The sequence below is a fragment of the Antedon mediterranea genome, chromosome 3 (assembly GCF_964355755.1).
Source record: "Antedon mediterranea chromosome 3, ecAntMedi1.1, whole genome shotgun sequence".
NCBI classification, from domain to species: Eukaryota; Metazoa; Echinodermata; class Crinoidea; order Comatulida; family Antedonidae; genus Antedon; species Antedon mediterranea.
In genome coordinates, this window is record NC_092672.1 from 22,810,533 (window position 1) to 22,827,823 (window position 17,291).

The 17,291-nt window shown below is 33.1% G+C and overlaps 1 protein-coding gene and 1 non-coding gene across 2 annotated transcripts; both read right to left on the reverse strand.

The window, feature by feature from the left end:
- Positions 1-7,683: 7,683 nt before the first annotated feature.
- Positions 7,684-7,755, reverse strand: Trnad-auc (transfer RNA aspartic acid (anticodon AUC)). The gene has a single exon. It is a non-coding gene; the product is annotated as a tRNA-Asp (tRNA).
- Positions 7,756-11,278: 3,523 nt separating this feature from the next.
- LOC140044158 (uncharacterized) lies at positions 11,279-12,787 on the reverse strand. Its single transcript, XM_072088636.1, has 2 exons — positions 12,624-12,787; positions 11,279-12,311 (listed from the first exon to the last, which is right to left on the reverse strand). Exons 1-2 carry the CDS (start codon positions 12,785-12,787, stop codon positions 11,417-11,419), a joined length of 1,059 nt encoding a protein of 352 aa, XP_071944737.1. The 3' UTR covers positions 11,279-11,416.
- Between the last annotated feature and the right edge of the window lie 4,504 nt (positions 12,788-17,291).

The window sequence follows — 17,291 nt, forward strand, 5'->3', positions numbered from 1 at the left end:
AAAACCCTCTACTCAACAAGTTAAAAACCGACTCCAAGAAAATTGAAAACGAGCCCAAACTTTTAATTGCAGCCGACAAAACCACAAATTTCTACAAACTAGACCCACCGACGTATGACAACCTCCTAGAAGAAAACATCACCAAATCATACAAGAAAGCAGAACCTGCACTCGTACAGACGATTCATAGAAAAAACAAAAGTATTGCAACAAAATTGAACATCGCTGACAGAGTGGATACAACTGCAAATAAAGATGCTTTCATAACCCTCAAAGACCACAAACCGAACTTCACTAACAAACCTACTTGCCGATTAATAAACCCGACCAAATCCGAGATAGGCAAGATAAGCAAAACTATACTCGATCGTATTAACAGCAAAATTACATCAAAACTTCGCACCAATCAATGGAAAAATACCTCATCGGTCATCGAATGGTTTAAGAGCATCGACAAGAAACAACAACACAACTTTATATGCTTCGACATCGTAGAATTTTACCCCTCTATCAGCAATGACCTGCTGAATAAAGCACTAGACTTCGCTAAAAGATACGATGATATTACCAACGACGAAAGAGACATCATCGTACATACCAAAAAATCAGTACTATCACACAAACAGCAACCATGGCAAAAGAAAGGCCCACAGCATTCGATGTGACTATGGGTAGTTATGATGGCGCAGAAACATGTGAACTTGTTGGAAGCTTCCTGTTACACCAATTACAACAGAAACTAGGAATCAACATAGGACTTTACAGAGATGACGGCCTTGCAGTCACAGACACCACACCTAAAAGCACAGAAAATATTAAAAAAGACATATGCCAAATATTCAAAGATAACGGCCTACGCATTACCATAGAAGCAAACAAACAAGTCATCAACTTTTTAGACGTCACACTCAACCTAGCGAAGAACACATACCAGCCCTACACCAAACCAAACGCCACGTTACAGTATATCCATCAACAAAGTAACCACCCACCGACCATCCTAAAGAATATACCCGCCGGGATAAACAGGCGACTCTCGTCCTTGTCATCCGACAAGAATTCATTCGACCAAGTGAGTGAGTGGCCGAGCGGTTAAGACAGTGGAACCGCAATTACGTAGCCATAAACATCGGCATAGGTTCGAGGCTCACTCACTCCATGGTTCTGGTGGTAGAACGAGTCTTCTCGGATAAGGACTATAAACCGTAGGTCCAGTGTACACATCTAGCTCGTGTGCACTTTAAAGAACCTAGTACATCTTTCGAGACGAGTAGGGGGTTACCCCGGTGTATAGTACATCACAGCCACTGATCACCAACTGGGCCCTCTGGGAGACCAGTCTTTGACTGAAGAGGTTACGCAGTATAAATATATATTTCAATTCAAAGCCGCCCCTGTATACCAGAAAACTCTCAACGACAGTGGATACCAGTACACACTAAAATACGAGCCGGTAACCCAGACAAGACAGAAAAAACAGACAACGAAAAGACATTCTGTGGTACAACCCACCGTTCAGCAAAAACGTCAGCACAAACATTGGACAGAAATTCCTATCCCTAGTAGACAAACATTTTCCAAAAGATAACAAACTAAGAAAAATCTTCAACCGAAACACTATCAAGATTAGCTACAGTTGTATGAACAATATGAAACAGATAATAGACAGTCACAACAAGAGAATACTCAACCAGCCCGAAACAACATCCGTGGAAAACACGCAAGAAAACAAAACATGCAACTGCCGACAGAAAAACACATGCCCGCTAAACGGAAATTGCTTACAATCATCTGTAATATACCAAGCCACAGTTACACGCAAAGACAAATCCACCTCGGAAACTTATATCGGACTTACTGAAAATGATTTTAAAACACGATACAGAAATCACACCTCATCATTCCGTAATTCACGTTCTAGAAACTCAACAGAACTCAGTAAACATATTTGGACACTCAAGGACAATAACACAGACTATACAATCTCATGGCGCATCTTGACATCTACTAAAGCATATAGTAGCGCAAACAAAAAATGCAATCTCTGCCTCAAAGAGAAATTATTTATCATCCGCCACCCTGAATTATCGACATTAAACAAACGTAACGAACTTGTGTCCGCCTGCCGGCACAGAAAGAAAGCATTGTTACATAACAGCTGACATTCCAAAACATATCACCTGTAAATGCTAATTCTACAAGTAAATGTGCTTATAAGCAGCGTTGTAATTGATTCTTCTCATTATAGTCTCCTGATGAGTGAGTTGCACGACTCATGAAACAAGCCTGTAGAGACCAAACTGTAGTTTTTACTTCTTTTCCAGACTTAACGTATAAAAAAAAAATATATATATAATAAGAATAATAACGGGATTAAACCTCATTCTATCCTGGAGGAAGTACAATCATGTAATAAAAGGTATCGGAGACCACAATAATAGACCAAGTCATTGTCATTATTAGGTAACACTGTTGCATAATAGTTTTGAATGTCAACGACATAACTTATACAATACACGTCTGTTCCCAGTGTAGATAATAAAACAATATATATTTCTGGAGATTTATTATCAATACCACTAGAAACTTTGACATGTTTTAGGTACTGAATGCATTGACAATAAAAGCATCAGAAGTTTATCATGATAAAATCATACTACAACACTGTATTTACAATACACAAGGGTGTTTTCAGGAAAGCTGGACATATTGTACAATAGTAATGAAACTATGTATTGGCATTTAAAACTATGCAAAAGATTGTTGTCAAATTGTAGAAACAAACAAATAGATGATAGAATGAAGATCCATTATGAGTGCAATCGTGTCAGGATAATGATGTGTCATTGTTTTATATCATTATACTGGCACCTGGAGGTGAAGATCCATTTAATGGAATCTATCACTTTTATTTTATTTTAAAAGACAGAAACATTTCGTTAAAAAGCATAAAGAGGAAAACGAATCATGTAAAGTACCTTTTATCAGTTGAGAAACAAAATACAATTATTAAAATTAGAGTATTCCTTAAAATAAACGCCACCATTCCCTCAAATAGAACACCATGTGGAATAAACGCCCCGTCACGTCAACACATTTCATTAACTACCATAATCTACAATTTACCAAGCATTTTGACATAATTTTATCACTTTTTGATATTAATTGTGCAGTATTTTTTTACATCTAGGTGGTATTTATTTGATTATACATGTTACCATATTATACCCCAAATAAAGATGCCTCCTTTCCCCCTAAAAACCATTTTGAACAATAAATGCCTGGGGCGTTTAATCGGATACATATGGCAAGTTACTTCTAGCATTCTGAAAAGAACTGTTGAGCTTAACGTTTCTATCAAAATGTCCTCGGGGACAGCAATAACTAGTACTTGAAATTAAAACAATTTAAAGTATCAGTTATTGCATAACATTACTGTCTAAGGATAAGTTGTGTAGATATGTTTTTTGTTTGAAACATTAGTAAGAGTATTTCTGTTCATCTTTTAACCACATTTTCTATTACAATGAATGTAAATATGTATATTTCGAACAATTTGATACCAAATTTAAGTTTGTACGACCTGTACTTACAGAGATATAAAGATGCCCTGGTATGTGGGTCAAAGGTCAGAAATGGCATTTCTTATCATTTTTGACTAAAATGCCCCATTAGATGGAATATAAATGCATGCCTTCTGAACATTTGAGACCAAAATTGACTTGCTGCGACCAGTGGTTGCCGAGATAAAAGTACCTTTTTTTATTTGTTCAAATAACCCTTGACCTTGATCCTTTGACCTTTTGTAACATTTTTCAAAATGTGTAACAAATAACAAAACATATATTTCGAACAATTTAAAACCAAATTCAAGTGTCTACGACCAGTAGTTACGGAGATATATACATGCCCTGGGTTGTGGGTCAAAGGTCATAAATGGCATTTCCGGTCATTTTTTACTAAAATGTCCCATTAGACTGAATATAAATGTATACCTTCTGATTAATTTAAGACCAAAATTACCTCGTTGTGACCAGTGGTTGTTGAGATTTAAGGACATATTTATGTTTGGTCTTATGACCTTTCACCTTGACCTTTTGACCTTTCGCCACATTTTCAAAATGTGTAACCAAGCCAAATATGATTGTTTGACCACCCTAAACCAATTTCTGATGTCAAATTCTCTGGACCTCAAAGTGCATACGAAAGTTGATCTAGCTACTAGAGTATAAAATAATAGATTTTGCATTACATACAAAATAATATTCCATGTGCAAAGCTTCCAATTGAAATGAAAGTACCAAAGCAATCGATAAAATAGGATATGCTACACTCACAATAACTTGTACTAGCTAATGCCACCATCACACCATACGGCAATGAACTATTTCTTTGCTCTATGATCGCACAAAGGATAATTTAAATATATTGAAGTTTTAAACATGCCCCTGAAAGTAAAAGTTTATACACCAAACCAATCCAGTAATTTAATATTTAAACAATATTAAATTTAAAAAAAGTTAAATAATTTAAATACCAGGCAACAACATTTTTATGTAAAAACTGGAATAATAATAAAAATGTATACAAAAGTAGAAATAAAATTTTAAAAAGCTAATTTGATAGTATTTGTGTGCATTGCGTATATGATCACACACACAGCAAATACAAGTTACAAATTGAATTTGAAAATTGACACTTAATGGATGTTTAATTATATAAAATATTAATTAACCAATAAATATGTAAAAGATGTAACTTGTATGATTTTATATTTTAGGATGGACGCTCAGCTTTGCATTTGGCAGCTAGGACAGGTCACTCAGCCTGCTGTAACCTGCTGGTTGATGCAGGGTCAGACATCAATATCCAAGCCAGAGTAAGTTATACATTCTTTCATAGTCATATTTTTTTATATTTTGTATTTTAAATATAATGATCTTTTGAGTAATAATATCTGCATGTTATAATGCTATTTAATGTTTTTATTTAACTGTATTGATGCTAGAATTGGCATTATTTGGAGTTTTTCAATATATTTTTTTCTCTGATATTTAGTTATAAAAATTGCTATGACACTATACATTTTGTCATGTTTAAACATTTCCATTTAACTCTTTATAAAACAATGAAAACTACAGCAACATACTATTGAAATATAATCCTTATTCCAAAGTGTAGATATACAGTAATTAAATCGGAATTATGTACACTTCTATTACACAAAACTTCAATTTTTTTTAGTTCATTTTCACAAAACTGTTTAATAACTTTTGAAACACTATGATTTTACCTATATATCACATAGAGGTACAAATGATCAAAGATGCTAGTTGATAGACATATAGACTGTATTCATTTATTACCTCCGCCAAGGAGGTTATGTTTTCACCCCTGTATGTTTGTGTGTGTCTGTGAACAGCCTGGAGGCCACAGTTTTTATCCGATTCTAACCAAATTTGGACACAATGCTCTATGCCCAAAAAGCTCGGAGGAGTTTGAATTTGAGAGGGAAAGGTCATAGGTCAAGGTCACAACTAACAAAAAACTATTTTACTGCCTAGAGACCACAGTTTTGATCCGATTCTCACCAAACTTAGCCACAATGATCAATGACACATCATATAATTGTGGTTCAATTTTGAAGGGTCAGGGTCAAAGATCAAGGTCCACAAAAAAAAAAAAATAAATAAATAAAAAAATAAAAAAAAAAAAAAAACCTCAGTGGGGCTTGAACCAGCGATCTCAACTGTGAGAGGCTGGATACATAACCATTACACCACACTGTCATTCACAACTTTGTAGTGTGCAGTTAACATATTAACTAATAAAAAAAAATGTTTAAAAAAAAATATTCAGGGGGAATTTTATGTAGGGGAATTTTACAGTAGGCGGAGGTTTGTACTCTCGGAGTACCTTTAGTTTTATAATTATTATCATACTCATTTGCCATACTCTTTATTCCTTTCAACAACATCACCACCAATCCCAAGAATGATGATGCAGAATTTGGTTGAGAGCTAAAGTGATCTTTTAATACACACCACGATTATAGTTCTTTGTTATTAGGTTGTAATTATTTTTTCCATATACAATATAAGATACAGATAGTATATCTGCCACATTCATTCTTTCTTTACCGTACCTAGTTTTTAACAAATCACCTTACATAATAATTACAGTATCAAACCACTATTACAATGTCATACAAAATGTAACAAGAAATATTTCTTACAAAAAACGCTGCGTAACTTTTTGACTGGACAGTCTTCATTAATCTAATATAATAGGTCGGCCAATCAAAACGCAAGTGAACAATTGGGATTGATAGTATAGACAGAGCTTAAGGATTATATTTAAAAAATGTTTTCTTACATTTTGAAAAAAAGTATTTATTTGTTTATAAGCCCAATTTTCCAGTCTTAATTTTACATTTTGAAAAAAAAGTATTTTATTTGTTGATAAGCCCAATTGTGCAGTCTTATTTTACATTTTGAACGAAAGTATTTATTTGTTGATAAGCCCAATTTTGCAGTCTTATTTTACATTTTAAACGAAACTATTTATTTGTTGATAAGCCGAATTTCCAGTTTAATAATAATGACCTTCCACAGTGCTTATACCATATACATTTTACATGATATTGACCGTGGGTTCTTTACGCCTCTGATGCATTTGTTTTTATTGTAGCTTTTTAATAAATTATTATAATTATGTTTAGGCCTAATCACACCCAATTTAATGAAACGGTCAGATTCCGATTTCAATTGAACAAAAGTAGTACTGTATTTATTATTCATTGATAAGCCAAGGGTCCCATGGCGTTAGCCGATATCTTGAGCATTTGACTCATGTGTCAACCTGTAACACAAATCATTCTTCAAAATCTAAAGAAAGAACCTCACACGTCTTTTTTGTGAGTGATACACTATGGATATGCCCACGGAAATAATATGTGGACATTGCAAACAATCATAGGCCTACAGCAGGGAAGAGTTAAATTACAATTTAACTCTTCCCTGCCTACAGTAACAAACATAACATGGCTAATAAGCATAAAATTCAGACTTGTTTGTTTTCTAGTGGATTTTTATTTACTTTAGCATGTAGAATAAAACTAGTAACAGTGGCTATATTAATAATTATACTGATTATCCTTGATGTTAATCGCGTCTAATAATAAAATGTTTTGTTGTTGATAAGCCCAATTTTTTAGCCTTGATTTTACATTTTGAACAAAAGTATTTATTTGTTGATAAGCCCAATTTTGCAGTCTTAATAATGACCCTTCCACAGTGCATTTTACATGATATTGACCGAGGGTTTTTACGCCTCTATAGCCACTGATCAATACCATAATTAATGTACTTTTTTAAATGAATATTGAAATGTTTCAACATACCCAATTAAAAAAAACGGTCCGTTTTCGCATTCAATCTTTTAGAGAGGTTGGAGTTTCATTTTGAACGAAAGTATTTATTTGATTGATAAGCCAAATTTCTAGTCCTAATGATTTGAGATTCAACGGGTTTTGCTTTCAATTGTATAATAACATAATTATATATTATATATAAACAAATCAGGCACAGAACATTAATTCTAAACCGCCCGGTGATATACTGAAATTTAATTAATTAATTTGTAACGATAAAGATGAGGAAATCTGTGAGAATGAGAAAAAGTCGCCCCAACCGAGACTCGAACTCGGACCGCCTGCTTGATATGCAGATGTCCTAACCATTAGACCACTGGGGCTTTCATGGTATTGTTCGAACTCGATTGGATAGCGACTCTTTAACATTCTCGGCGTGGTACGGCGGAACAGCACTAGTCCTCAGTTGTACGCACGCGCACCAGAGATCAAATTGATACGCCCTCATCTTACAGTATTTTTATTCATGAGGCGGGATATATATATAAATATAATATTAAGTATAATTATGAATTCACCAACACTTTCAGGCCCAATAACAATGATCCCGGGCCCGAGTTTTTGTAGACCGGACTTCCATGCAGAGCCACATGTTAAGGAATATGAATCTCTTTATGATTTTAATATGGTTCGAAATGATATTACACAACAACGATTAGACAGCAACTGTGCAAGAGTCCAACTAATAAAATCGGAATGATCAATTAATTGAACATTTACAGCATAAGGCCCATACACTAGGACGATAACGATCGACGATAAATAGACAAATGTGCATTTTTAATACATAAACCAAAAGAAATATAAACAATTCCTTTGATGAAAATTATATTTTCACACGTCCAATCAAATGACGTCATGATTAGTAAGACCAATAATATCGTGACAATACAGCGATTTTATTGTTTTTATTTGATTGGAATTTGAAAAACATTATTTTTATCAAAGAAAGCATAAATGATTATCCTATAGGTCTAGAACGAAAACCTTTCTAATTTCTTTTGGTTTATGTAAAAAAAATGAATGCTATATATTTATCGTCCGTCGTTATCATCATAGTGTAATTGGGCCTTTATACAAAAAAAAATAAATTGATTACGAAATTACATGTCATTTTCACCTATCACCAAAAAACTAACCTTTTCAACACTAATTAATTGTTACGAAGCCAATTTATATTATATATTTCATTAAAACTGAACTTTACGGTAAATGAAGAGTAAGTATCAGTTAATATGAATAATATAACTAGTAGGTCTATGAAGTTGCGTCCAGACACAGAACTGTGACATTACTATCATAAATGTTGAAACCACTTATAAAACCTTTTTTTAAAGAAAATATAATTGTGTTAGGAGAAGGCTAATAAACAAATAGATAATGTACAAACCTTTTCCTGGATTAATTAATGGAGCAGGCGTTCCTAATAATCTGCTGCTGCTACCTAGACTGATTGTTCACCTTCTGACGATAATTGATTGGACCCCCCCCCCCACCCCCCACGGCATCTGATAACCAAAACAAAAAAATTTACCAGGACTGTTTCAATGATTTAATATCTGACGGCGTATTATTATAACATTGGTTATGATTATTTGACAGTGATTTATTATAATACCGGCCTGGTTGACAGCAAAAACGAAGTTATTATTTATTGAACAAGATTTTACAGATTTCCGTCTACATCTCAATAATAGAGAGTTTACGAAACACGACGGGAGCTTAGACAACGAGCGATTGACAGTGATAGCCACGCCCACTGGCGACACTGCGCCTGCGTAAGTAATTTCACCAGTTGTCGTCTAGTAGCAGACAACTGCAAAATTGCTGTTTTGCAGTTCACAGTGCACGAAAAAAAAATACAAACAATGACTTCTCAATTAGCTGCCCAAAGTATGTATATTTGGTTATGTTTATATTTAAAATGATCATCAATTAAATAATGGGATCCTAAATAATGTTTGCATCGATTTCTGATTTATGACCTAATTTAATAATAGATAAAGTTATCACTTAAAATAAAGTGCCATTTGCTGCCTAAAAAAGTAGGCTAGAAAGAATAGGCCGCAGGTTGGCGCACCTAGGCTAGGCCTAATAGCTATTACTATCTAAGCTTAGGCTACTACTAGGCCTAACTAAACTACGGCCTATTCTATGCCTAGTCCTCCTACATATACTAAGTCACTAACTAGGCCTAGCTAGGCTGGGAAGGCCCTCTATTTTTTTACCTCCTATTCATATTGCCACGCTGTGTAGGTAGGCCAGGCCTATAATAGGCCTAGGGCCTAGGCCTAGCTAGGCTAGACCTAGGCCTAATTGTTTTTTTTTAAATATAGGTAGGCCTAGGCTAGGCCTATATATTTTTGTGGCAATCCAAGTTGAATGTTTAGCCTGGCTAGCATTAGACTAGGCCTAGCCTCTAATGGTAGGCCACCTACCTAGGTTGCCTACTACTGGCCCTAGCCTAGGCTAGGCCTAGTTAGTAGTATAGTACTAGCTATATGCTAGTAGGCTCGAGCAAGACACACAAATTTAGCTTTTGGCGCAACCCATCCTACTTCTAGAGACTAGCTAGGTCATACCAGTCATTTTTCATCCAGACCTGTCTACATTGGTTTACCTAGATTTGGTTTGAGGCCTAGCCTATAATATACTGAGCTATAACAACATCAATGACAGAATACTTTTATTCTGTAGTGTTATTGATTGATATTATACATACATTTTTTATCCTATTTTAGCAAAAAAAATATCTCCAACTAAGAAGTGGTCTCCAGAAAAAGATGACCAGTTAGTGAAGGAAATGATACATTGGATCCTTTCCAGTACAGAGAAAGAAGGCAGCAACATGGAAAAGTATGGAAAGACATTGCAGGCAATCTTTCACCATCTTTCGACTTTAACTTAGATGGAAGAAATGTAAGGGATAGATGGAATCTATTAAAGGACAAGTTGAGGGCAAAATTGAATAATGAGATAAGAGGGTCTGGTATCGCTCCATCAGCATTATCAGAAACAGAAGCTGCAATAGAAGATTTGCTAAGTCAGGAGTAAAATGCCTTAAACATAAGATCAGAGAGTGGTGATGCAGCCACAGCACGAGCTGCAGGTGAAGAGGTCGTGAGGTGGTTTCCCGAATGATCGTAAAATCAAAACGGTACTGGGTATGACCAACTAGCGTTATTGTCACCGACTAGTCATCCATTCATATAAGTACTGATGTAGTAGCCTACCTGTACGGTGACCATATAATGTGACCCGAGGCATGACTAACTACGACTTTTAGTTGATAGAAGATTGAAAAAATTGTTAATAAGAGTTGTACTGTATGTGGATGTTTAATGAAATTATGTCAATAATGTTTACACACTAGGCATATAAATAGGGATAAGAAATTGTATTTTTAGGTTTCTTCTATAGCCCTCTCTGTTTTTGATAAAGGTGGTCTCCCATCTAACTTAAAACCATTAAAAGATTACTTGCTGAGTCCTTTAAAGTGTATATACTGTATAAGGTAATTAATAATTGTGCAATATTAAAAACAATGCAATATCAACAACTTTTAAAGTAAACATGCTTATGTATTCTGTAGTAACATTAATATATTTTAATGTTCAATATAAAGTTTAAACAGTTGAGTTCATAATATATTTTAACAAATTGAATACACTGTATTACACACGGTACAATATTAATTGTGCAATATTAAAAACAATGCAATATCAACAACTTTTAAAGTAAATATGCTTATGTATTCTGTAGTAACATTAATATATTTTAACGTTCAATATAAAGTTTAAACAGTTGAGTTTATTTACAGTACTACTATAAATAAAATTGCCCTGAGACTTTACAGTATACCTAACTTACGTGTATCAATCTGATTGTATAAATATGATCCAATGTATTACTGTATTAAAATTATTAACTTTTAAAAAGGTGTAAAATGATTTATTTTATAATTACTTGTATTGCCTGTATAATTTATCGGAAATATTCCTCAAGGGCAGGCGGATCTAATTTAAAGGTTTTGGATGTAATGTTGCCATAAAGACACGTGTGAGCATTTGTTAACAGACAACAAACTACATAGATCTTCCCAATTGCACTTAAGCCTATTTTTTGGGTTTTCTTGAAGTCCACAAATTTCCAATTTTCTATGATATCTCTGAATAGCCATTCAACAGACACCCTAGCCTGGCTCATGGATCTGTTAAAATCCTGTTGACCTTGTGTCAAGTTTCCTTTAAAAGGAGCCTGTAAATGGACACGAAGGGGATAAGCCGGGTCTCCATAAATGCAGAGAGGATCTCCATTTAGCCGTACGGCATAACGTTCTAACTGTTGTAATAAGTTGGATTCTCTTAACATGAAGGCATCATGGCGACATCCCTCTATTGGTCCGAACAGGTTTGCGATTAGTCCATTTGGCGTGACAACTGACTGAAATTTTAATGAATGTACACGCTTATGGCCATTATATACAATTCTTTGGTGTTCACCAGGCCTACAAATTGGACGCACCGTCCCATCCACGAACCCCCAACAATTGTCAATCGCAGCACCAGAATCATAGATTGCAGCAGCAAAACGTTCCATATTGCCAGGTGATAGCCAAGGCTGTCGAAAACAATTGCTAAACAGATGCTCGAATCCGTTATATATGTAATTCAGAGCCATATTCGTTATCATGCAGAGTTGGGGAATGGGCCTGGCAAACATTGGCACCATATCAATGTACCTGCATGGATATGCAAACCTTTTCAGCAAAATGCACAAAGTTTCGATGCCAGTAACTTTAAGACCGTTAACACATTTAACATCATCCTCTATCTGTAGAGCTCTCTGCAGTCGATAAATGTCTTCTTTTCGAAATCTTTAAATAAAATTGAAAGCATGTGTTGTAACTAAACTAAGTTGAATACCTAGCCTAGCCCTAGTAGTATAAATAAGTAGCCTATATTGGCTATAAATCATGAATAGGCCTAGGCCTATAATAATATTAAAAATACTGTATTATAGACAGACCAACAATTTATTAAATCAACTTGGTGACAATAAATTAGCCAAAAAGATTAGCTCATAATTATGCCAGACAATACTACTTTCTCTAAAGCCTACCCTACTGTCTAACTAAGTCTTAGTAATATGATGAATGATTGGCTTGTGGGTGACTTATCCCCGGACTTACCTGAAAAACGTATTACATTCGTCGTCATTGTAAGATTCCAGATTAAATTTATTGTAATCATTGTACTGAACATTTAAATTATTTCTTTTATTAAGATTATATAAAAGCAAATATTCCTCAGGGTCAATTATATCTTCATTTAATGCATCTTGTACGAAAGCCATGATGATTGTTTACAAACATATCAAGCCGAGCGTGACGCGACGTCGTCGTCCCATCGCGTATCGTAAACGAACTTTTTAAAGTGGACGACAACCAGCTTTTCACGCATCAGCGCGCACTGGTAATCCGTCGTCGTCCCTCTCCGTCGTGTTTCGTAAACTCTCTAATACTGTATTATCAGCAAAGGCTTTCATATAGACTCTCTTCTCCCAGACGTTTTTTGGGTCCAGCAGCTACCTATAAATTATAGTCGAGTTTCCAAATTCACAAAACTGTCAGCCTTAGATACTAAAGCTACCGCTATGAAACAGCTTATTAATGAATGTGTCCTCCTGGGACATAGCTGGCTAGAGCCGCGGCGCGAAAATAAACAAATCATCATTAGCATGGTGATGATTGATCCATAGCAATATTTTTAGTCTATTTAAAAAAATGTTTATTTCTTAAAATTTATTTAGATATACATACACACATAGTAAATTATAGTAAACAAAAAATAAATGGAAATTGTTTAACACTAAACAACCTACATTAGAGGTGAAATTATACCACTAAGAAACACAAGAAAGCTGAACTTAGACTTATGTTCTACACAACTGTAACAAGTTCAGAGTGTATCCAGCATTTAACATTATGACATATTTTAGACCACTGACAATGGTGATCACCAGTGCTTCGCAAAGTCTGCAGTTGTACTTTATATCATGTTTTATTCATTCATATTTATCTCCATCATCCAACTTTATCAAACAAAACTTTTTTGAGAATAAACATACAGTAGCTATATGTAAGGTTCAACTTTAATAATTTTAAAAAGTTTAACATTTTCTAACATTAATGTTAAAATATTACTTTTAAAAGAACTTATTATTATAATTTCAATTTTCAGTACAAGCTATTTAACATTTTTTTTTAAATATATGCCAAGTTATTGTAGCATAACTTTATATTTTAATCAATGGATGTAAATGACTTTGCATTATATAAATGTATTACAATTGTTTATAAACTCTTCATTGTTGTAGATTCTATTTCAGTACAACCTTTTTTTAAAACTAATATTGACCTTGGTTCATCCTTGTTTCAGTGTGATGGTCCTACCTTTTCAATAGAATTACATTCATGTTCACAGAGTAAATTAAGATTTATCTCCTTTAAAATTAAATTCAATAAAACTATATCCCATAACAATTTTCCTTTGAATAAATAGATGGAATTATTCGTAGTTTATTGATTTGATTCAGACCAATTTCATACACATTTAGCAATATTTTTTTCATTTTTTAACTAATAATATGCATAGAAAATGTTTATTTTACAACTACAATACCTCATTAAGTAATTCATTTATTTACTTTTTTATGGCTTTAACTAGTTGAATTCTCTCATGGTACCAATATAAAGTCTTAATCGGCAATAAATTTCTATTAATCATACATTCTAATAATTTTAATATGTTTCATAATTTTTTGGATTTTATTGTGTTACAATAAAGGAAAAATAAACGGTGTGGGAAAAAACATTATCAGATGACTAAATATATGTAATATAACGTTTTAATACATTTCTGGTGTTTTTGTGCAACTTCAAATTTTTATTTTTGTGCTATAGTTTAGTAGTAAACTAAATTTATCTTCCCATTTCCACCCTTTAAGACAGAATAGTCCAACTTCCCTTTCCCTGTAGTAGAGCACCATATCTTATTTTAATAATTTTTACGGTTAATTTTTATTTTCTATGAAAGACAAGAGAAATAAATGTTACTTTGATTTGATTTGATTTGATTTGAAGAATGTTAAATAACAGACAAGGGACATAAAATTGCTTGTCTACATACACTTTATTCACAGTACACATATGGCTGAATGCACATAACAACATTACTATAAGCCCAACAACTGGGAAACCTTTAACACGTGGCTTACCTTTCATCGGTCATGCTTTTTAACAACCTACCTTAAACCCCTGCGTTAGCGGCTAATGTAACACCAACCCAGCGAATGCTATGCAGTCCAAATAGATATTTATTGTACCCACATCTTCGTAAAATATCCTTAACAGCGTGAATAGGACATCTTTCTAGCATGTGGCTACTAGTTTATTTCACTGACTAAATAGTGCTATTGTGGTTCCATGCCTTAGTACTCTCTATATCAGCATGTATAAAGACCCAGGTATCTGTCTCCAACAATAATGTCCAACCACCAATAGTTCTTGATAGTTCAAACCCTGAATTATTTAATATTTTAAATAAACTAAAATTTACACTATGTAGTATTTTTGTAAAAAAAATAATAAAATATGCACTAAATGTTGATTTTTCTTTTACCTAAACCTTGTATTATTTTAGGTAAATACAGAATTTCATTTACAGTATTGTGGTACAAAACTATGGTACAATCAAGTCCTTCTGTTTCTGAATTATTTCTTGTAACGTTAAATCTTTGATTAGTTTTACACCTTTTCACCTTCTGTCAATTATCAATTATTTAAGAATTACTGACATTCAGTGACTGAAGTTTCTCCTTCATCTAATGTTCAAGCAGTATTGTTATAATGTTTTTTTTATTGAGAATTGTCCTATAATTTCACACATAAATTAATTATTCCCTGAGATTTGAAATCAAAATAAAATGTACATTGACTTATTTAATAATTGCCCTGATTTAATGCACAACTATTAATTTAGATTGTATACTGGCTTTTTCTTTTTATCCAAATGTACATATGAAAAACATAAGCACTCATTTTGAGGGCTTGTGATGAGTTTAAAATCAAATAACAATATTATCAAGTTAAAGTTCAAAACAATTTTTTTTGTAATGGTCAAATGAATACAAAACAGAAAATATATTTAGGTAACATTAATTTGTTTAAAAAGTAGCATGAAAATATAAAATAAATTACAGGAATAAAGGTAATAACTATACAGGAACCAAAACTTAAAATAAATAAATAAAATCAACAGAAATATAGACAATAGCATATTATTTTATCAGAAAAGTAGTTGGAGAGATAATGATTTTCAATTATTATATAAAAGTTTTTCTGATTAGAAACAATGGTTAAATCAAGACTATTCCACTTGTATTTGGGTTAAAACATCAATTTTTTGGTTAAAATAATTGCCAAATTCTGCAATCCTCCAAAAAACATAGCAAAACTCATTTAAAAAATAATTGCTAAACCTTTCACCCTCGGATTAGAGGGGGCGTAATTACCAGCCCAAACAATATTACAGTACTGTGTCAATCAATGAATTCTACTACAAATAGAAATATGTTGTAAATGCAATATTGTGGGCATGCAATGCATGGTGGTGGGACATTTACTCAAGGAAATAGTAGGAGGAGGGGGAGGGTTGTTTAATCCAAATGATTTTTCATGAGGGAGTTTATTCGTGGGGGATTATTCAAAAGAGGGTGTTTAATCAAATTGTCATCTATGTACCCAACCAGGTCCTCATCTCTGAAACCTATCAGCACCACAACCACACAGGTTCAGTACATTTTCTAGTAAAACGACCCAGCGAATTGGCATTTGATATGGAACACAATCTAAAATGTTTGTCACCGAAGTTGAGCTTGAGTGACAGTCGATACTGAAACACACGTGGAATTTGATTTAGTGATTTGAATAAAATAAATTTAATTAATTTCAAACAATGACAATTTATTTAATTTATTTAAAAATTGATATTAAAATATAAAGCATTTTTCATTTAATCTGGGGATGGCAATGGGGTAAAAAATAAATAATAATTTAAATATAAGCTAGTAAAATAGTTTGTTTAGCAGAATTGCTATTGAAGTTTACTCAAGTTCTGCTGTTACCACTATTACATTCTTGAATGATTAATTAACACCAAACATGTTGAGTGCTTTCTGCCTTTTTAGCTTGCATACATGTTGCCATTTAGGTTAATATCAGGTGAATAGTGGCACCACCTGCAGTTGATTAAATGTATCAGTTAAATGTTCTTGATTATAATTTCCAGGGGATAGACCTATAATCATTGATACAACTGAAGTATCTTAACCCTTATCTATCTTATCTAGTTTGTTAACTCTTCTCAAAATGAATTAACAAGGTTCTTCTAGATAGTGTAGTGTTTTTTTCGTTTGTTTTTTTGATAATTTTAGGTCTTGAAATTTAAAAATGAATATTTGGTTGAAAGAAATGAAAAAATGATGAAAATGAGAGCCTCTGTTTAGGCTGTACACTTTTATGTATTTAACAGTATAGCTGTAAAACTAAATTTTCATGATAAATGGTTTATTACATTTTATAGACTATTATGGCTAGTATGGCAGCTATTAATTATATAAACAGTTTAGTTTTCTAGTAATACCAAACATGTTGGATAATCATTTGACTAATATCAAAAAAAGTTTATTGTTTAATAATATTATGCTTTTATAAATAATCATAGTTTTACTAAATAAAATACCAAAAAGTAATTAATTTATTATTTAAAGTATTTATTATTCTAATACACAACAAATT

Coding starts and splice junctions, on each gene's coding strand:
- LOC140044158 (XM_072088636.1), bottom strand. CDS start 12,787: ATGGCTTTCGTACAAGATGCATTAAATGAAGATATAATTGACCCTGAG. Junction 12,312..12,623: donor GAATGTAATACGTTTTTCAG/GTAAGTCCGGGG, acceptor CAATTTTATTTA/AAGATTTCGAAAAGAAGACA.